The sequence below is a fragment of the Carassius gibelio genome, chromosome A15 (assembly GCF_023724105.1).
Source record: "Carassius gibelio isolate Cgi1373 ecotype wild population from Czech Republic chromosome A15, carGib1.2-hapl.c, whole genome shotgun sequence".
Classification (NCBI taxonomy): domain Eukaryota; kingdom Metazoa; phylum Chordata; class Actinopteri; order Cypriniformes; family Cyprinidae; genus Carassius; species Carassius gibelio.
Genome location: NC_068385.1, coordinates 21701840 through 21725124, shown reverse-complemented (window position 1 = coordinate 21725124; position 23285 = coordinate 21701840). Strand labels below are relative to the sequence as shown.

The 23285-nt window shown below is 34.5% G+C and overlaps 1 protein-coding gene across 2 annotated transcripts; it reads left to right on the top strand.

The window, feature by feature from the left end:
* The first annotated feature begins 1298 nt into the window (after window positions 1–1298).
* On the top strand, window positions 1299–8711 carry ech1 (enoyl CoA hydratase 1, peroxisomal). 2 transcript variants are annotated; one of them, XM_052617198.1, is made up of 10 exons: window positions 1299–1578; window positions 3109–3277; window positions 3629–3717; window positions 4378–4502; window positions 4830–4878; window positions 5369–5433; window positions 6459–6529; window positions 6617–6688; window positions 6830–6980; window positions 8147–8711. In XM_052617198.1, exons 1-10 carry the CDS (start codon window positions 1548–1550, stop codon window positions 8249–8251), a joined length of 927 nt encoding a protein of 308 aa, XP_052473158.1. In that variant the 5' UTR covers window positions 1299–1547; the 3' UTR covers window positions 8252–8711. The 2 variants fall into 2 exon arrangements, with proteins under 2 accessions (XP_052473158.1, XP_052473159.1); XM_052617199.1 differs by having other exon boundaries at window positions 1319–1456.
* The last annotated feature ends 14574 nt before the right edge of the window (window positions 8712–23285 follow it).

The following is a 23285-nucleotide window of genomic DNA, read 5'->3' as shown; positions in this document are numbered from 1 at the left end:
ACATCTGTCCATTTAATTATTTCAAAGTTTTTGGCTTCAAGGAAATGGTCTACCTGTTTTGTAGTTTGACAGGGGCATTGTCTTGCATGAAAATTGCAGGCTGATTGTAAGATGCTTGCAGGGAAGGAACTGCATGTTGCTGAAAAAGGTTCTGATAAACATTTGCATTAATGTAGCCAACTTCTGCTGTAAAAACCATCCCCCTAACAATCACACTTCCACCTCCACCTTTCACTGACTTCTTTATGCACATGGCCTTCACTTTTTTCCCATTTGACGCCAAAAATAATGTTTCCCATGAGACCTCAGCAAGCTCCTTAGCAAAGGTGAGCCTAGCCTTTTGATTGTTTCTGCTGACAAGAGGATTGGTCACCGCAGAGTGTGCTTTCAGTCTGACATCTCCTAAACGTGAGACAGATCCTTACCCTGTTCAGCACTGAACTGGCGAGCAATTCCAGCTGCAGTGTTGAACCGATTCTGCATTATCATGTTTTCTTGAGCATTTGTCTTACATGGATGACTAGAATTTTGAGGACTTGAATGATTTATTGTCATTGTAAAGATGCAACATTCAAGAAATCAGTGGTTAAAAGTGTCATACCTTTGGCCTTCATTTGGACAACCTGCTGTGGCAGGGTTTCAGTCAAGTTAGAATGCCCCACCATCTTGCAATTTCAGTTAAAACTGGACAAATTCTGCCAGTTAAATAGGTGTAATCATAAAATTAAGGAAATAAGCAACAGGTACCAGATTAACACCAGTAATTTGGAAGTATCTGTAAGTGTTCTCTAATTTTGATCAGAGTTCTTTTTCAGATATGTCATTTAAGTTTTTATATTATTTGATTTTTTATTAGGTTTTTTATCCTGTGCTTCAGAATGCAATTAATTTAAGAAATATGCTGAAAAACTGCCCTTCTACTCCTGTAATGATAACTTTAAATAACTATACAGTGACCTTGAATAGGACTAAGCTGTGACCAATTTAGGAAATTGTAGGTTGTTTTGATCTCCACTGTATACACATTTATTTAGTTAGTTTTTACTATTAGAGTGTTGATGTTAGATGCAAATCTTTTCAATTGAATTTGGAGAGAGATATACCAGAGAATAACCATTAAATGATCATAAAATTAACGATTTCATGTCAACTTTAAAATTAGTTTAATCTAAAACGATTTTTTAAATTGCAAACATGATTAAGATTGGCCCACATGCTGATGATTAAAACAGTAAAAAAAAACAAACAAACAAAAAACGACAAGGCTGACACCTTCTCTTTTAATTATATGTTTGTGTTTTGTCCTTTAAGAGCCACCGTACGTCAGAGGAAACCATGATGAGGTCTTAAAAAAATAAAAGTTCCAGAACAAAACAAACCAACCTTACTTAAAGACAGATTGAGATATGATCCGTGCTATTACCTCAATTATTTTCAACCTTTTAAACACATAAAGGTAAACCACATTTTTGAAGTTAGTATTGTGATATTGTTCATAAACAGGTCTCCACCTCTGTGATTTTGAATATATTGGTCAAAGGGCACCAATGGCATTCGTATTGCGTTCCGCCTTCAGAAGTAAGTCATAGTCTGATCATCTAACTAAAGTTACATTTGTTCGAATAGTCACATTAACAATTCACTGATTGTATAAATGTTATTGTGATTAAGCATTGAACACTGGATGGAAGAATCAAAACTGTTAGAAGCAAACTATAAATTGTATTCTTTTTGTAAATCATTGGACAGTTACATTGACGTTGTAAGGATTTTATTTGTCTGTAACCGCGTCTGAATATAAGTTAGGTGAATGTGTCATTTATTTTACTGTCTATGGTCATTACACACATGCTGAATGCAGTTAACTGGGTGAAAGGTCACGTATACTCAATAATATGTTAATTCTCTTTTTGAGTATAGAATACAATATTGTAATGGATAAATAAAATATCAAAATCGATATAGCATGCAGTCGCAATTGCCAGCTGGAATCTGTGTATAAACAAATAATGTGATAATGCTTAAATGGTGCATATAATCTATGTGCAATACAATGAAAAACATTCTGAGTTTGGTAATACTATTGTTTACGATTAATTGCAATAAATATTTAAACAATTAAAGCACACATTTTTGTCAATACATGACAGAGATCTAATATAACAACCATTTTTAACATTTAACTAAATCCTTTTCTTTCATAACACATTAATATATCTTAGGTTACGCAGAAATTGACAGATCAGTAACCTTGTAATTGTGTAACTTTTATCTACAAATCATAAGTTTGGAATAATTAATTTTGTGTGTTACATTTAATAATAATAATAAAAAAAATATTATGTTCACCAAGGCTGCATTTATTTGATCAAAATATAAACACAGTGAAATTAATATAAAAAATACAAACAAATGCTATAAAATAATAATACTGTGAAAATTATTACAAGATTTATAATATTAGTTTTTTATTTTACTATATTTTATTTAAATATGTTATGGTAAAGTTTTTCAGCCTTATTCAGTCTTCAGTTTCACATGATCCTTCAGAAATCATTCTTATATATTGATTTAGTGCTCATTTGTATATATATATATATATATATATATATATATATATATATATATATATATATATATATATATATATATATATACTTAATTTGAAATAGTAATCTTTTGTAACAATATAAATTTTACTTTTGATTAATGGGTTTGGTTAATGAGTAAAAGTATTAATTTCTGTGTATTTCTCTTCTTGTCTCAAACTTTGGAATGGTTTCCACAAAAATAAATAAATACATAAATAAGTGGCTAAGGCGGTTTTCAACATTTATAGTAATAATAATAAGAAGAAAATAAGTGAGCACTAAATCAGCATATTAGAATGATTTCTGAAGGATTATGTGACATGTTCCATTTAAAAAAAAAAAAAAAGTTTGACCTGTAGTTTATTATGAGCAAATTCCTCACACTGATTTGATTAAAATGGGCTTATTTGAACGGCGATATGTGAATTTAAAGTGCACCAGTTTGAACTTCATAGGAACTTTATAAATCCAGATCCATCACTGACAGCCCTACATTTGGTCTTTGTTTTGTGATTAGAACAGGCTTTGTTGATGCCGTTCATGAACGCTGTTAGAGGAATGTCTTCATCAGGAGCACCGACACCCCCCTTCACAACCTTGTCTGTCAGCCGGCCAGCTGAGACCATCACTCATGTTGAGATCTGCCGCCCGGAGAAACGCAATGCAATGAACAAGGCATTCTGGCTGTATGGCTTCCATGTCCATATCACATGCTATGAATAATTCATTTATTTCATTTCATTTTTGTTAAGATTTGCTGTAATGCTTCGTAAGCCTTCATTTCACAGGAGTAGTTTGACATGAATATTAATATTTTAAGTTTTAAAATGCTTACGTAGTATCTCATCATTTTTATTAGAAGGAGTGGCCATTTTATGTCATTTCTGTTCAGATGTTCTTATTTGGCATTATGAGATTGTGCACTTTAAATTCTAATGTTATTTAGTTATCTAAAATATTTTCAGTCCTGTCATGACAGGCTTATGCTGTATTACTGTATGTTGGTGTTAATTACTGTATTTTGGTTTCATCTGTAGTGAAATGGTTGATTGCTTCAATCAGATATCTGAGGACGCAGAATGTCGTGCCGTGGTCTTCTCAGGTGCTGGAAAGCTCTTCACTTCAGGTAAAGCTATCCGACGTCTCTTGCCAAAGTCTAGTCTAGGCCTTTTGTTTTATTGCAGTTTTGTGTGTGATTTGTTGATTGGTCAATCTGTTTCTCATAATATGAAAATACATTTTCAAAATTGCATGATGTTTCATCTCAACATTGTTTTGGCCACTGGAAACTGAATAGAGCATTTTTCATTTTGACAAAATAGACTGTTTTATGGTGCCCTAGACCTAGATTTTTAAAAATGTCCTTGCCCTTGCAATACTCAGAGCCGTGGTACTACATGTAGGTGTTGCTGTCCAATTGCTAGAATATTCTAGGTGGTGTCTATGTGGTTGTTTTCCAGCAAAAGTCAAAATAGCCCACAGCTGTCTACTTAAATTTAAGGTTATGGCTTTTTTTAATAAGTAGAATTTATTCATCAGTTGGAAATCTGAACCACAGTATGCAAGGTATAATTCATATCCATAGCACAAATGTTGCAGTAGTTTAATGCTTATTGGAATCATTCAAAATGAGCATTAGTTATAGTAATACTTCCCTTAGCACGCACCACTAACACTTAATGAATCTATTTAACTGCAGCTGGAAAGAGACATTCCTTCTGCAGCAGTGAATGTATTATGTTTTATATGCCATATATAAATATTTAATGTATTAATCTTTGTAAAGGTATTGACCTCCTGGGCATGGCCAGTGATTTTCTACAGCCCGAAGGTGATGACACAGCCAGGATCTCATGGAATGTGCGCCGCATCATAACTAAATATCAAGAGACCTTCTCTGTTATTGAAAAGGTTACTTTTTTAAACATCATACTGTGAAAGCATATCAATATATAGATAATTATATATATATATAAAAGAGAGATCTAGGTAATATGGGAAATATAAGGGAAAATGTCATACAAAAATGAAAATTAATTCATTATGCATTTGAGAAACTGCAAAAGGCATGCCATGAGGATGTTTGGAGGATTACAAGATTTTAATTTGAACATTATGTTTGGCTTTAACAATCAGTCCATTCCAAGATTTGGATTTAGAAATGTAAACGGTCAACTATGCTTTATCTCATGCAGAAATCATATTTTTTCATCATGTCTCTTGTGCTTCATTGTACAGTGTCCGAAACCAGTGATTGTGGCCATTCATGGAGCATGTATAGGAGGAGGTTAGTTTTCCTGTGTAAGGAGGCTGTCACAACATTTGATACTTTCTATTGTGTATATAGCACAGATGGAAGTTTAATCTGGCTTATTTGAACAGCACTGTTCAAAACGCAAATTGTTCCCAAAAAACAACAACATACAAAATCAAGATGTGTATGTTTAACCTTATGTTCAGTTGCAAGATTGTTCTAAGTGGTGTCTAGGTGGTGGTAAGTCAAAAGTCTCTATGATATTTCGCTGTCTCCTTGATTGTAAGTTTATAGATTTGTTCCCACATAATTTATCCATCAGATGAAATCAAAATCACACAATGCAAGGTATAATACATTTTCATAGCACAAAAGTTTTTTTAGTTTAATGCTAAGGGTTGGGGTTTATTTAAAATCATACAAAAGTTAAGCAATAGTTACAGTGATAGGTGTATGTTTAACCTAATATTCAACTGGGGAAGCCATGATAAATGCTTTCATTCCTTTGTTTCTTCTTTCACAGGCGTGGACCTAATCACAGCATGTGATATTCGACTGTGTACACAGGATGCCTGGTTTCAGGTCAAGGTGTGTGCATTTTTATTTTATTGTTGTGATTTTAACTCACCGCTTTTTACTCATCCAGTCTGAAATTCTTTGTAGTCCCAACTGCAACCCCTTTTATGTGTTTAAAGTGGGGGGTGAAATGCTCGTTTTCACTCAATATCCTGTTAATCTTGAGTACCTATAGAGTAGTACTGCATCCTTCATAACTCCAAAAAGTCTTTAGTTTTATTATATTCATAAGAGAAAGATAGTCTGTACCGATTTTTCCCGGAAAAACACGACCGGCTGGAGGCGTGACGTGTGGGCGGAGCTAAAGAATCACGAGCGCTGAGAGCGTTTGGAAGTTGTGACATTACCGTGAGGAAAAAACCATCATCCAAAACAAACCATGGCTTACAGTCAGATTCAGCAGTTTTACTCACCGCCTGCGGTTCCAACACACGATCGTGACCCTTCTTCATTGGGATTGCATCATCCTTAAGAAATAAACGATACGCAAATCCGTCGTCAAACTGAGCCTTGTTTGTAAAACAAGCATCTTCCAAATGCAGGGAACAAACACTCGCACAACTCCGTTGACGCTCTGTAAAAATAAACTCCATCCACTGCCCTTAATGCTTTTTTTTTCTTTTGGTAATCTGTGCAGGGTTGTCTTGCCCTGGCAACCAAAAACACACTTCTTTTGTGACTTTTCGCGACGCTCTCGCTCTAATCAGTGAATCGCTCTGATCAGTGAAATGTCTGCTCAGTCTCGCTATACGGGAGCGCGCGCTCTTCCGGCAGAAGTGCACTAGGACCCATATAAGGAAATTCCGCTCCATCTTACGTCACACAGAGGCATACTCGAAAAAAACTTTCAGAAACTTGTGACAAACCGGAAGGAGTATTTTGGGAACAAACGTACAACTTAATTTTTTTCCAACTCTTTAACAGTGTAAAAAACTCAGTATGCATGAAATAGCATTTCACCCCCCTTTAATACCATTTTTACAATACCTTAGATTTTTATTGATCCAAATTTGAATTGATCACCATTTTCTGTTAAGGAGGTTGACATTGGTTTGGCAGCTGATGTGGGGACTTTGCAGCGTCTCCCCAGAGTGATTGGAAGTCGAAGGTACTTGCTTAAAGCGTGTTCTAGATCCAGTAGCAGTGCACTGGGTTTATACAATTAATAGTAACATTTTCGTCTAATGTCTTGCAGTCTAGTGAATGAGTTGGCTTTCACTGCAAGGAAGATGTATGCTGATGAAGCCAAGAGCTGTGGACTGGTCAGGTGAGAGACCTAGGCAATAAGATATAATATGATCTGCTTTAATTTGAATATAGTAGCTGTATTGACAACATAGAACAGTCTCAAATTTTATAATACATTTTAGTAAACATGAGTGTGCTTGTTCTCCTTTGTTGCACACAGTCGTGTTTTCCCGGATAAAGATACTATGATGGCCGGAGCTCTGGAGATGGCAGGAGAGATTGCCAGTAAAAGTCCTGTAGCAGTCCAGGGAACTAAAGTCAATCTCATTTACTCCAGAGACCACAGTGTTCCAGAGGCCCTGAATTACATAGTGAGTTCTGAGCAGTCTCAGTATAAAGTATATAAATTGACAAAGTGACAAGTATAATAAGAAATGATAAAGAAAAACGGATTCAGATTGGATATGGGGATTAAAATAACTTCGGCATGAAAGCAATGAAAGGTTGTACATTATGTGTTGTGCTTAGAGGTGACAGACAAAAATGGGGAAAAAAAAATAAAACCTTAATAAAAGCAAAATAAGGGAGTAATCTTTATTTTGTTTTAGTGTAGGGTAGTGAGTTTTAAACTAAATTATGCTCTGTGTCTTCAACTTTTGTATAATATTTCCACATTCTCTACAATTGTATTTTTTATTAGTATTTTATTTCTCTTTTTTTTTAAAACAGTTGCAAGGACCCATTTCATACTTGAGTTACATTTTCTCTACTTTTTACTCTTCACACAGTTTCATAAACAATTTTCAGCATGGCACAGTCCACAGCAGTAATTTTGATTTATTCACATAATATATATACACTAAAACTACCAAAGCACATCACCGAGAACGTTTCAAATCAACTCATTCTTCCATAAAACTTACAAATATTGTCATCCCAACACGTACAGTTTGTCACTCTCAAAACAATGACCTAAAAACTGACAACAGGTTTCAGGTGTTTTCTTTTGTAAAATATATTTATAAAACAAGAATGACAGCCATCTACTGTTAGAAACTTTAATGAAATTGAAAGTATAACCAAGCTGGCCATTTTGCAAATTAATACAAAGCATCAACCATCTCCTTACATTCAGAAGGAATAGAACAAATACATTAAACAAAGACTATTAATAGAATAAAAAAAAAAAAACTAAGAACTAAACAGAAAGTTAACTATAGCAGTGTATACAGTATACTCCTGTGGTTTTTTGTTTTGTTTTTTCTTATTAATATTATTATTCTTTCTTTTTCTTTTTTTTTATGAATCCAGCATTTCTAGTAGTAGTACAAGTACAACCCTTCCCATGATGAAAGCCATTATATTTGTATTTATTTTTTATTTATTTTTAATTATTACGTGAAAATGAAAAATTATAAACCAACAACAATTGTAATTGAGGACTGTTTTGTTAAACAGAAACCAGTCAATCAGTCATTCAGTGATTAAACTGAAATATGTTCTTACCTGGGTTTTCTGTTCCTGTTTGTTTCTGCAGAACACCTGGAATATGAGCATGCTTCAAACCCAAGATGTCATGAAGTCAGCTCAAGCAGCGATGGAGAAGAAAAGTCTCAAAGACATTACTTTCTCTAAGCTCTGAGTCTACACACCCTTACTTACAAATAATGGCTTCTTCATTGAAAACCTGCTCCTGCTGAGTTAGAATTGGTCTGCTCATGTTAATTAACATGATTTTTACAACTAAAGTAAATCTTGCTATTGACACTTCAATTCTGTATTTACATTCAGTTTAAATCAATCAGTTTCAGTTTGGTTTAAGGTCTTTCTGGGAATAGTTAAGATGAACAAATTTGATTCAGTATTTGTATGGGTGCCTTAATGCTGACTCACAAATATCAGTTAATTAACCAAAAAAACCTGCTAAACATGTTCAGTGCTGAATGCACACTAAAAATAAAACCTTAAGATAAATGGTTTGATTTGCTTTTGAGTCTATGATTTGTTTTATGATTTATCAGTGACTTGTGTTCTGTATTATATGATGTTTTACAATGTGAGTTGTGATAATTTTGCAACTCAATAAAACAACTAATGCAAAATGAGTGTGTTCTGTTGGGCATAGTCATGTCAGTATGGACAATTTTCAAAAGAGAAACTAGTTTAGTTTTGAAATATGAACTTCATCACTGCCTGGACATAGTGTGTGTGTATGTGTGTGTGTAAGTATAAATAAACTATAAAATTAACAAGTGTAAGTAAATCTAAATCTACTCACACATTTTTGTTTTCATATAGATATATGATATATTTTCTAGGTAATGTTCTTTGGAGCATGAAGGACCAAGTTCATAAATCCATCAGGCCAGAGTAAAACAGCATGTGACACACACTGACCACTGTAATTCACAAAAAAAGGCAAAATTCGCCAACCCCTGAACCACTTTGGAAAAATGACAAAAATTGACAGATACAAATTATAGACACTCTTCATTAGTGTCTTCTTTGAATGTGATATCATCAGGATGGCACAAATATGTCATTTTAGATAATGTTATTATTATATTGTAAACAATTATGTGAAATAAATATAAAATTAATTATTTAATAATAATAATAACATTTATTATTTTATTTTTTATTATAAAATATTATTTTAATTATATTAAAATTAATGAATTTATCATGTCATTTATTTTGCTATCATCATTTATTCATTAATATGTGATCTGCAGAAATTCTTTGTGAACGACATTTATTGGCAGCGTTCAGATGGACCAGTCTTTGTCTACATACTGTAGGAGGAGAGGGTCCACTCTCTAAATTCAGTGTATTGCTCGGTTAGTACCAATTTTCCTTGTTTCCTTGATCCTTGTTCCTCCTTTGTATCAATGCTGTGTTCCGGATGAAAAGTCCACTGGGTGGCGCCAAATGCGAGTTATTTATCATTATTATTATTTTCCCGAATCCAGGTTCAGTAATATTCAAGCTCTATGAAAATCCTCTTTCACATGCTACCAGTTACTGCACAATTTTTTTTGTAACTTTAAAGTTTTTCTCTATAAGACTTCCAATCATGAGTCACATGGCACTCACTGCTTTCCTCAATAATATGATTTTACAAACATTTGTATTGACATTTATTAATTTAACAGCTGTTTTTTCCCAAAGCAATTTCTTACAAATGATGAACATCACAAATAATTTGTTATATGATATTTTCATAACTCTGAGTGCTCATAATGAAAAGATGGCAGCAGGGAAGAAAGGAAGCATTTATGATAAATGTTGTTTCATCTCCTTCCCGTCTCAGTTTGGCTGACATGTCTGTGTTCCATCATTATATCAGCCAGCGGTTCAGCCTCTCCCATAAGAACAGCTGGATCAGCTTCGGTGGTTCCTATGCTGGAGATCTCTCGGCTTGGTTATGAGCAAAGGTTCGTTCCAAACAAATCTTTGTTGTTCATTTTAAAAAAAGTACTGGAAGTGTTTAATTTGTTTTCTACATCTTTAATTCAAATAAATCATTTTAGCTGATCAAATCGAACCAAAATCTATGAAACTGCACCTTAAAAAATAAACTAATAAAAATAAAAAAATCTGGGTAAGACTTCATAATGAGGTCCCAGTAGTTGTGTTACATTTATTACAGTATTGATTAATCTTTATTAAAATTGATCAATAAAAATAGATGGTTCATTGTTAGTTCATGTTAGCTTAGGTCCAATACAACTTTTGATTTTAACAATGTACAGTATGTACAGTGATGTAATTAACACGAATTCAGACTAATACATGCTTTAGATATATTTTCATTGTTAGTTCATGTTATCTAATGGAGCCTTTTTGTAAAGTGTTTCCAAATTCTGTCATAATTTTTTTTTTTCTGTATAGATCCCAAGTTGCTCTTTTCCATTCAGTGAACCTCCAGAAATTACAAATAATATATTATATTATATATAATTTTTTACAATTAATGTTTGCAGGTGGTGGGCTCTAAAACGGTAATTTAGGGTCACTTTGTCTATGTGTGTTTGGGTGTCTGTCTGTGTGTGTCAGCAGCAGAGGCAGCTCTACTATGGTGAATGAGATAGAGGTGGGCTCTTGTGAGACCCCTTTCAAACCAGAGGACAAGATGGAACTGTTGCAGAGTTTGGCTGATATCTTCCTGGGAAATGTCCAAAACAACGAGGAGGGGGCATTCAGCATCGCAGAACTTTGTGACATCATGACCAATAAGAGAGAACAGAATGAACAGAAGGAGGAGGCCATATGGTCGAACTAGTGGCCAAAACATTTTTTTAATGTTCTCATATTAAGATCTAAAATGTGTAACTGCTTGGAATTATAGTTTTTTTTTTTTTTCAATTCAACTAAAAGAGTGAGACCGTAAAACGTTTATGTAAAAAACCTAAATTGCATCAAGATGTATTTCAAATTTTGATAACTTATTAATAAAGTAAATTTAGTTTTTAAACATATCTGCTATGATGCTTTGTTTGAAAAATACAGTACAGTTGACATTTACATTTGCATTTTTTAATTAATATATTAATAATGTTAATAGAGCTTGATTGACTTATCTGTCCCCTTAATTGTGTGTATTATTTCAATCAGTATATAAGTTTTTTTTTTTTTTTTTTTTTTTTTTTCACTGGCATACTCACCCTGAGCCCAGAATTACTGTAACGAATATATAAGTGTGCAAAGAATTATTCAAGTGGACATTGAACACATCAGTGGCCATGTTCAGAATAGCATACTAGCATACGACATACATTATACTATTTCTGCAGTATATATATATATATATATATATATATATATATATATATATATATATATATATATATATATATGCCATATGTTCAACTAAACCATCCATTTCTAGTGTGATGAATGAGCTAGAAGTAATATCAGCTGCAGCATAACAACTTTATTTTGAATAAAACTGCCAAATGTTAAGACATTTTTTTATTACTCAGAATTTAATTTAAAATTAAAATTTGCTGAATGTTACATACAGCATGATGTAGTGAGGTCAAGCAATAATTCAGCATACTACTATTTAAAAAAGTTGATGCTATAATGCTTTCAATTTCACATGTTGTTTTTGGAAAATAGTATACAGAATACACTGTACTCCCTCGCAGTATGCTGTTAGTGTTTTAATTTTGCACATAACCCTTTCCCGAACTAAAATGAAAAGCTCAATATAATATCTAACCAGCAGAGGGCATCACAGACTAGTAAAAAAAGTTGCCTGATTCTTGTAAATCTCCATACAATGTCACCTCTTGCTATACAATACAATTCACATATTTAGTTTGTAATTAATTATTATTATTTATTTATTTATTGGCCATGTATTCAGATGTACCTTGCCAGAGAGAATGTCCCATGTCTGGACGTTTCTAATGAAAAGCTTGAACTTGGTAACACCACGGTTACATCCAGTTACAGACCTGCACTGAGTTTGGCTTCCGTGAGTAGATAGCCTACAGTGCTCTTTTTAATCATTCTCTCATTTCTGAGGTTCAGTCAAATTCCCTTTACAGATATTCACACACAATACACCTACACAGTAGCCCCAGGAGTACCTTCACAATACTGTCTGAAAATCATTACATTAGATATCAGACAAAAATAAATAAATATATAAATCAGTGGCATCTGCAGACAAACATTATCTCCGAACTAACCCCATCTTTCTTTCCATTTAGCATTGATTTTCATGTGTATATATATATATATATATATATATATATATATATATATATATATATATATATATATATATATAGTACAGACCAAAAGTTTGGACACGCCTTCTCATTCAAAGAGTTTTCTTTATTTTCATGACTATGAAAACTGTAGAGTCACACTGAAGGCATCAAGGGCTATTTGACCAAGAAGGAGAGTGATGGGGTGCTGCGCCAGATGACCTGGCCTCCACAGTCACCGGACCTGAACCCAATCGAGATGGTTTAGGGGTGAGCTGGACCGCAGACAGAAGGCAAGAGGGCTAACAAGTGCTAAGCATCTCTCGGGGAAAGAGTAGTTTGAATGAGAAGGTGTGTCAAAACTTTTGGTCTGTACTGTATATATATATATATATATATATATATATATATATATATATATATATATATATATATATATATATATATATATAAATTATAAAGCTGTTTTTTTATATAGATGTATGTAATTTAATCTTAGATTACAGTCTTACAGCACAATTGGAGCTACATGTGCAAAACTCTAACTACAGTCTGCACTAGCAGCAGTCACCTGAGCTAAACAGTTCACATCACCTACAAAACTCATTCAAAGCAACACAACTCTTAACACATGGCTCAAAACAGGCTCAGTGCAGCGAAACACTACACACAACCCTCACTGAGATAACACACACTGTCATTCAGAACACACTGAGATGAAAAACTAAGCATCAAACACCAATACAGAAAATACTCACTTTTCATCTTTACAGTTTGAACAATTTCAGTGACTTCATACAAAGTCATATTTTCTTATTTCTTATTTTCATACTTTTCTTAAAAAAAAAGTATAAACTAAAAGTACATACTGTAATTCGAACAAATAATTGAGGGGCTAATCCTGAAATTGCAATCAGCAGTGTTTTGAAAGGCACAAGGCTGAAATCTATTCTGTTTTGATTGTTTCACAGTTTTGTCAGCAGTGTGTTAGCATTTGAACAAAGTGCTGTAAATCCACAGTGTTGTGCAGGTTGTGGTTAAAGTCATGGGAGTTTTGAAAACTGTGTTCAAGCTATGAAAAATGAACTAGAGTTTGGTCCACATGATCTGCTGCTGTGCAGACTGTAGTTAGAGTTTTGCACATGTGACAACAGTGGTGCTCACTGTCGTTTAGCAATCGATAAAAACTGTAATGGCCACTTAAATTTCTTAGATGTAATAATTACAAGTGGAGCTGTCTGCTCAGAGTACATTATGTGATTCATAAAGAAATGTTTTTTTGACCAAGGACACATAGACCCGTGGATGGAGCAAAGCGTGGTTTGGAATGACACTGTGGTGGTTCTCATTGATGGCCCTGCCCATTGTATGGACATGAACTCAGATAAATCAATGGATAAACCTGCATTGCAGAAAGCCAGGAAGGCATCGAACCCCCAACTGCTCCCCGGGCGCCGCAGCATAAATGGCTGCCCACTGCTCCGGGTGTGTGTTCACAGTGTGTGTGTGTGTTCACTGCTCTGTGTGTGTGCACTTCGGATGGGTTAAATGCAGAGCACAAATTCTGAGTATGTTTCACCATACTTGGCTGAATGTCACGTCACTTTATAAGAATTTTTAAGGTTTGGGAAGATATGTGGCCATGTGGCTCAAAAGCGCAGCATTGGCACCATAAGATTTGATCAGCATGTCTTTTTGACAATCACATGACCAAAGTATGCCAGCTGAGTTCCCTTTTGTCCTTTAATTTGCCAAAATATGTGAGTGCTTGAAATCTTTTTTATATTAGGTTTCTGAACCTTTTGATTGAAAATATGTCTGCTAACATGATTGCAGTATACTATAAGTGATCTAAAAAATACTGTGGTTATCACATGCTGTGACCAGCTGAATAGGACTCCTGCTGAATTCAGAATTGCATGAAAGATAATATTACTATACCACATCAGGATCTTTAACTACTATAATATATGCTCATGTTGTTCTGCAAAATTCTAACCAGATTCACATTTGCTTGTATCAGGACATTTTGTGTTGGGGTTTGGTCATCAGTGCAATTTTGAAAACAATTACATGCAAGTACTTTTATTAAACAATTGCATATTGTGTAATAAAATGTTCATGGAAGTACATGGAAGTAGTTAAAGACACCTACAGTAATATAAAGTGGGCTCAGTATTACTATATGCCTTTTTTTTTCCTGTTCTGTAAATTGCACTATATTATAACCAAAGACTTTTACAAATAAAATGTATATGTAATTAATAATTTATGTGTGTTTGTGCTCTTTGTAAAATACAGATGCGGTAAATTTCTCACCTTGAAGAGGTAAACATTACTAGTTGTATATTCCAGGGGGTGGAAATACAAATGCTCCTGCATTAGGCCTTGCAAAATTGTCGTTGTTGCTAAAATTTGAACTTCTGAAATTTGACTTCATAAAAAAAAAAAAAAAAAAAAAAAGAAAAAAAAACAACATATATTAAGCAATTTCCATCCTAGATGTCTATAAAAAGCAACCAGCTTGTTTTATACAAAAAGAGGTGCTACTGGTATTATGTATTCCCACTCCTATTAAGAATCTCTTCTAGCCAGAAAAATGAGATGAGGGTTGATCTTTCAGTATCCAAAATACTACTAATTATAAATAAAATAAAATTTGTAATAATTTATTGCAGTTGCTTCAAATGTCAATGTAATTGCAGATTCAATTTATATAATATAAGTCTTGCAAAACCTTACGTACCGTACATATTACACATTTTATGCAGTTCCAGGATCAAGAATAATATGTTGAGATGCATGATGTTTTGATCAAAAAGATTATGCTGGTATTCTCATATATTCCTATTGCATGATCTGTAAATTACAGGAGTAATCCATTGTTTCTATGCATTGAAGTGCTGTCTGAACAACAGCAGAAATGAAAATCAATCATAATCTGTCAATGTATGAGTGTGTGTAAGGTAAGCAAGGCCATCTGCTTGGCGGCAGCGCGTGTGTGTGTGAGGGCGAGGTTTAGAGGACAGGGGGTGTGTTCAGCTCCTGTTGTTTGGTCCTGCCTCTCACTGATTGATGATCTCCAGTCCCCCAGGGTCGACCAGGTCACGACCTCCCACCACTGACCCCCCCTCTGAGAGAGCTCATTCAGCACCCTGCCTTCACACACACACACACACACACACACAAATGCGCTATTCACTCCATTTGGATGTCTTTCCCCCCTTTCGCTTTCAGACAGACATATGGATACATATACACTTGCCAATACACTGTCCACAGTCATTTGTTAAAAAAATACATTGCTCAGATTTGACAGTATCATGTTTTGCCTTTTACTTTTTTCAATGTGTCATTAAAACCAATAATGATACTGTAAATATTAATGATGATAATAATATTAAGGGGAAAAACTTTACACTGCAATGAATTCTTTCTAGATCTTATTAATGAATTATTTGTTTGCATATTTTGTCTAGTTTAAAGGCATTTAAACAGTATTGTTTAAGATACATTGTTTTGTCTTCTATTGTTGTCCACTGACGATTAAAAATAAAGATATTGTAAATAAATAATTATACATAATAATAAAAATATATATTTTGCCGCATAGTACACAGTATTATGTTTCCAAAAAGTAATGTTAGCATATTTTTGTTTGCATGACTTCAGTGTGTTATACAGGCGATTGTAAATTGTTCTTTACTGTGACTAACTTTGCACATATACAGGACTATTTGTCAGGTATGCATCCCACATATTATGTTTAGACTTGTTAGCAAAACACATTCTAATATATATCACTATGAATTACATTTTATAAAAAAAAAGCCTGCACACAGGCTTTATCTCATCACTGCAACCAGATAAGCAGAAGCTAAGGGTCTGTTGTAGAAAACTCTCTCTCTCTCTCTCTCTCTCTGTCTCTTCAGCCTGTTCCCTTGATCAATGAGCAAGTGCCAGAGCCACAACTATTAATCAGGGCCTATCGGCTATCTGTCTACCACAGCAACCAATCACAGCGACCGACAGCTACTCCATAACAAATGGAGCAGGGCAGCAGGAGGAGGGGTGAGGTGAAGCCATACTTTATCTGATCTTAGCCAGGTCACAGCCAGTGTTGGGCAAGTTACTTTTAAAAAGTAATTAGTTACAGTTACTAGTTACTTCTTCCAAAAAGTAACTAAATTAGTAACTCAGTTACAAATTTTTAAAGTAACTAGTTACTTAAGAAAGTAACTATTGCGTTACTTTCAAGTAAAATTAAATTTTAAATGCTCAAACGTGACCCCACCTCTACCCCTCTTTAAAGGAACTTAAAATACATGTGCATGTTCAATTATTTATGATAAATCTGAATATTATAATGAAATGGACACTTAATACAATACATTATTAACAGAAACATGAAACATTGTACACACATCTAAAAAAAAAAGTTGCTGTGGGACAAAGTGAGACTAGCCTCCAATCAAATGGCATGTATGTAGATATTATGTTTATATAGTGGATCAATGCAAATAACACGATAGATTTTTGGGAACTTTTGATATTTCCTTTTATTGTTTCTTTAATTTCTTGAAGGAAAAAGTAATGTATATACTTCTATTTAGAGAAGGCTACTTTTGGATTATTTGGGCTCGTCGCCATACCTGTCTCTCGTTGACTGACTGGCTTGTGTTGTTCGTTGTGTGTCCTGTCCTGTCCGATGATGGGTCGTTCGCGAATGAGCGTTAGTGATGATGGATCGACTCGTTCGCGAATGAGCTTTTGATGAGTCGTTCGCGATTCGCGAATGAGCCGACTCTAAGAGCCGGCTTTTTTAGTTGAACTTCGGGAGCTGGCTCGCATATCTGAAGAGCCAACTCTATTTTTTCAAATTTAGCCTATAGAAATTAAATAATTATGTAATAAAAATTGAAATATTATAGTCAAAGTCATTTAAAGAGCCGTTTGTGAGCCAAAGAGCCGGCTCTTTTCAGTGAGCTGAGTCAAAAGAGCCGAATTCCCATCACTACTATGCGTGCTTTCGAAAACCCGCCCAACTCTACCTCTGATTGGCTTACAATGAAATTTTACTCTACCTCAGCCAATCGTCAGCATTTATGCGCTTGTCTCGTGCTCTGCCCACTAACCAAGGAAGAACAGTAAAAAAAAGTATTTGCCTCTCGCTCAGAGATCTAGTTGGTCTGATGAAAAAAAAAAAAACAGCTTCATCATCAGTTATAGTAACGCGCCGCATTTTTTGGCAGTAACGGTAACGGCGTTATTAAGATGAGAAGAGTAATCAATTAGATTACTCGTTACTGGAAAAAGTAATGCCGTTAGTAACGCCGTTATTTATAACGCCGTTATTCCCATCACTGGTCACAGCACAACAACACTTACAGATGACTACAGATGCTGATTAAAACACACATGCGATCTGAAACAAAAGTACACTCACTTGTCTAAACAGGGATGGCATGCTACATTATCCAAATATGTGGTTCAGACACGTCCCGTGTCAAGAAGAGATCTGCTTGTGTCCTATTACAGTTTTTAAGTTAACAGATTTTAATTACACTTTACTTTATCATGAAACAGGATGCTATCACAAAGAAAATTGAAAACAATGTTGGATTGACAAATCCTAAAGTATAAGTTTCAAGGTTATACAGCATTAAGAGTAAGATAGTTGCATGTGGCCCATTTGATCCCTGCACTAAAAAGCAAAAAGTCTGATCTGTTAGACAATATGTAAGTCAGAACAAACCGAAGGACTGCACCAAGTTTAGTGGATGGAGCTTAAAATCTTTAAGAGGTGCTTATATGTCATGGAAAAGTTCATTTATTTCAGTAATTCAACTCAAATTGTGGAACTTGTGTATTAAATAAATTCAATGCACACAGACTGAAGTAGTTTATGTCTTTGGTTGTTTTAATTGTGCTTATTTTGACTCACATTTAACAAAAGCCCACCAATTCACGATCTCAACAAATTAGAATGTGGTGACATGCCAATCAGCTAATCAACTCAAAACACCTGCAAAGGTTTCCTGAGCCTTCAAAATGGTCTATCAGTTTGGTTCACAAGGCTACACAATCATGGGGAAATCTGCTGATCTGACAGTTGTCCTGAAGACAATCAATGACACCCTTCATAAGGAGGGTAAGCCACAAACATTCACTGCCAAAGAAGCTGGCTGTTCACAGAGTGCTGTATCCAAGCATATTAACAGAAAGTTGAGTGGAAGGAAGAGGTGTGGAAGAAAAAGATGCAAAACCAACCGAGAGAACCGCAGCCTCATGAGGATTGTCAAGCAAAACTGAATCAAGAATTTGAGTGAACTTCACAAGGAATGGACTGAGGCTGGGCTCAAGGCATCAGGAGCCACCACACACAGACATGTCAAGGAATTTGGCCACTCCTTACCACAGACAACGTCAGAGGCGTCTTACCTGGGCTAAGGAGAAGAAGAACTGGACTGTGGTCCAGTGGTCCAAAGTCCTCTTTTCAGATGAGAGCAAGTTTTGTATTTCATTTGGAAACCAAGGTCCTAGAGTCTGGAGGAAGGATGGAGATGCTCATAGCCCAAGTTACTTGAAGTCCAGTGTTAAGTTTCCACAGTATGTGATGATTTGGGGTGCAATATCATCCACTGGTGTTGGTCCATCGTGTTTTTTTAAAAACCTAAGCCACTGCACAAGTTTATAAATAAATTTTGGAGCACGTCATGCTTCCTTCCTCCAGCATTTTGAAGATGCTGATTTCATTTTCCAATGCAGATGAGCTGAAGGCCACTGTCAAAGAAACCTGGGCTTCCGGCAGTGCCACAAACTGATCACCTCCATGGCACGCCGAATTCAGGCAGTAGTTAAAGCAAAAGGAGTCCCTACCAAGTATTGAGTACATGTACAGTAAATGAACACACTTTGCAGAAGGCCAACTATTCACTAAAAATCAGAAATTTTTATTGGTCTATGAAGTATTGTAGTATTGTTGAGATAGTGAAGAACTTAAACTACTTCAGTCTGTGTGCATTGAATTTATTTAATAAAGAAGCATCACAATTTGAGTTGAATTACTGAAATAAATGAACTTTTCCACGACATTGTAATTTATTGAGATGCATATATATATATATATATATATATATATATATATATATATATATATAATAGAAAATATACTTTTTGCTGTGATAATTACAATACAGTTTTTTTTTTTCAATTGCTTTTGTCTAATCTGTAGTCACATTTTCAAAACGCTATACACAATTAGCACAACATCAGTCTGTTGTGACCATTCCTTTAACACAAATCATGTTGTTTTCACACAATATTCAGTAAATTAACATGTTTCTAAAATGCTTACATTTCAAAATCATAGATCTTTCTTATCTTTTTTACAAATGCTTAAACACAGCATGACAGAAATGAAGACCTAATGTTCCAAACGTTAAATATAGTGTAAAGCCTCTACTTCTGCAACAATAGCAACTCAAAAGTATTGAAAAATATCTCAATATATAAACTATTGTCACAACTGATAAGCATTTTTAAGTAACAGATCACTAAAATATTTAGAAATAGCTGATTCCATTTTCAGTTGCAGGAATAGACAGGTGTTGATGCTCTTTACATTACTTTACACTGTAAACCCCGACAAGTTAACTTAACTCAAACCGTTTGAGTAAACAGATTGCCTTGATTTAAACCCTGTAAGTTTTAAACCTTTGCATTCAAGTAATTAAGTGATTAACTAAGTGCTGATTGAGAATTAGTGATGAACAGCTGCTGTTAACAAACAGAATCACTGAAGAAAAGAGAAACACAAGAACTACTACAACTGACTTCAGACACAGCCTTAGATGAAATCAACTGAAATAAAATACATGAAATCTCTCAAGATCCGATTAAACAACCCCACAAACAGCATCACCAGCTCCACTTATTAATAACCAGACTGACTTTATTTCTGTCAGACGTCTACAGAAGATCTTATTGAGAATGAACTAAGGTTTAGATGTTGATTTATTGTTTCATTTGAAGTAACCATGTTAGAGATCAGTGTCTGCTTTAGTTGGGCTCTTGACCCTTGATTTCTGTCTTAGTCTTTTCTCTGGCTGTTATAACCGTGTGTTTCTAAAACACATTTGTTGTAACTCAAAACCCCAGAAGGAATGCCATCAGGTGTTAACCTGTACCTAGATGTAGGTTGTTTTACTTTATATTGGTGATGATAATCATCAATTATTGAACTGCTAGGAGTCTAATCTCTGATGAAATAAGTGTTGTGTAATTTGATTTATTATAGTAAAAGTGATTCGAAAGCCAGTGGTCCTGTAATAATCAGTTAATACAAAGACTTTCCAAACAGTTTGGTCTTCTACAGTGTCAAACAGTCACACAAAGACATCAATAATCAGAATATGAACCTCAACAATGGTGACCATTAAAAAAAAAAAAAATGCTGCAGAGCATGCTGGGAGCCATGGATGAGTATTTTTACTACAATATTTTGCATTGCAGCATGTTTTTTTGTCACCATTGTTGAGGTTCATATTCTGATTATTGATGTCTGTGTTTGACCAGTTGCTGGAATAGAAGACAAATGTATGTGTACAAAATGTTTATGAAGTTATATTAACTATCACAGAATCACTGGCTCTTAGTGTCATTTTTATTAGGTCCTCTTCTACTAATTACACATTTGTTTCCTCAGAGATTAGACTCCGATTAGACAGATCAATATTTGTGAATAATAATGAATAATTATCATCACCTATATAAAATATAACAACCTACACCTAGGTACAGGTTAACACCTGATGGCATTTCTTCTGGGCTTTTGAGTTACAACAAATATGTTTTAGAAACACACGGTTATAACAGCCAGAAAAAAGACTAAGACAGAAATCAAGGGTCAAGAGCCCAACTAAAGCAAACACTGATCTCTAACATGGTTACTTCAAATGAAACAATAAATCAACATCTAAACCTTAGTTCATTCTCAATAAGATCTTCTGTAGACGTCTGACAGAAATAAAGTCAGTCTGGTTATTAATAAGTGGAGCTGGTGATGCTGTTTGTGGGGTTGTTTAATCGGATCTTGAGAGATTTCATGTATTTTATTTCAGTCGATGTCATCTAAGTCTGTGTCTGAAGTCAGTTGTAGTAGTTCTTGTGTTTCTCTTTTCTTCAGTGATTCTGTTTGTTAGCAGCAGCTGTTCATCACTAATTCTCAATCAGCACTTAGTTAATCACTTAATTACTTAATTGCAATATATATCTTCTTTCAATGAACTCAACTGAATTGAGTTCAGAGTACTCATAACTGTTAGTTTTTTCAACTTAAATGGTTTAAGGCAATCGGTTTCCTCAAACAGTTTGAGTTAACATAACTTGTCAGGTTTGAGTGAGGCTGTGTCTGAAGTCAGCTGTTGTTCCTTTCTCTCTTTTCTTCAGTAATTATGTTTGTTAACAGCAGGTGTTCATCACTAAAGCTCAATTAATCACTTAATCACTTAATTGCAATGTATATCTTCTTTCAGTGAACTCAACTGAATTAAGTTCAGAGTACTCAGAACTGTTAGTTTTTTCAACTTAAATGGTTTAAGGCAATCAGTTTCCTCAAACGGTTTGAGTTAACATAACTTAAGGATATCTGTTTACTCAAACCGTTTGAGTTAAGTTTACTTGTCAGGTATTACAGTCAAGGCAATCGGTTTACTCAAACGATTTGAGTTAAGTTAACTTGTCGGGTTTTACAGTGTACATTACATCAACATTACCTCAACATAGAGTAAAAAAAATACCTCTTTGAATTGGTTTTGTGGATGCAGAACGCCACAAATAATCAAAGAGAGAAAAAATAATGCCTGGGAGATGAAGAGGAATAGTTGGAGGAGGGAGAGGAGTAGTTGGATCAGAAGAAGATAGGTAAGGGAGAAGAAGAGATAAAGGAGGGGTTAAGAATGTATGCTGGACTCTATATTTTTTATGTTTGTTTGTTTTTCAAGTAATGCAGTTTTGTCAAGCCATCAAATATTAGTATTTTGCCAGTCAATGTTCTATATATTCCTATTGGATAGAAAAGTAGTGCAATTTTTTTGTCCGAATGACTCGATTTTGAATTGTGTTTGCTGTGTTTTGATAGAGTTAGTATATGTTAGGAAAAGGTATTCAGCATTTTGAAAGAGTTTGTATTTATTTAACTAAATGTGGTTTTGGCCAGAAAATTTACTATTTGGCTAAGCGTGTGATGTACTGTAGTTGTGTTGCTGTGTTAAGAGTTTAGAAAAAGTAATTTAAGTATTGGTAAACGCTTATTAGCAACTGAAAAAAATACATAAAACAACTGTAAAATAATTTTGTTGATTAGACTGGACAGTATTACAATCTCCATAATAATTTCAGAATCAAATCAGCTGATTTTGTCAGTAATGTCCCAGTCAAAAAATGCTGATATCAGAATAGCGATTTAGAAAAATTCTTATTCCTACTGTATTCTGTCAATTATTTATGTATTTATTGGCTGGCAACTTCAAACACTGCAGCCCCATTTAAAACCCTTCCTCAATTAAAAACTGTTCCCAGGTCAGCAGTTTTTTTCAGAAAATCTGTGTGTTTACTCATAAACTCACACAGTAAAACACGAAGCACAAAGACAAAAGTTTGAGAGCTCCTCTTCCTTCACATACAGCAAAAACATGAAATTCAGTCCAATAAGCAAACAGTAAACCAGTCCTTCATCATAACACCTCTGCAACAGTCTGTCAGTGCCTGATGCAAAGCATGCCTTTCCATTAGATTTATCGAGCACTTGGCTTAGCGTTCCTCCCTTGGCCTTCTCTCTTACCTCCCTCTGTCCTTCTCCACATCTGTCCATCCATCATCTCAGTGGCCAGCGGAAGAGTATTAATCCCTCCACCCCATCCTTCATTCCTCTGGACTGATGAGAGGGAGAGC

What these genes read in the sequence shown, in the direction of transcription:
- ech1 (XM_052617198.1), top strand. Translation starts at nt 1,548, where the DNA reads ATGGCATTCGTATTGCGTTCCGCCTTCAGAA. An exon ending in ATGAACAAGGCATTCTGGCT is followed by an intron (nt 3,278 to 3,628) that starts GTATGGCTTCCA and finishes TTTCATCTGTAG; the next exon opens with TGAAATGGTTGATTGCTTCA. An exon ending in ATGCCTGGTTTCAGGTCAAG is followed by an intron (nt 5,434 to 6,458) that starts GTGTGTGCATTT and finishes TTTTCTGTTAAG; the next exon opens with GAGGTTGACATTGGTTTGGC.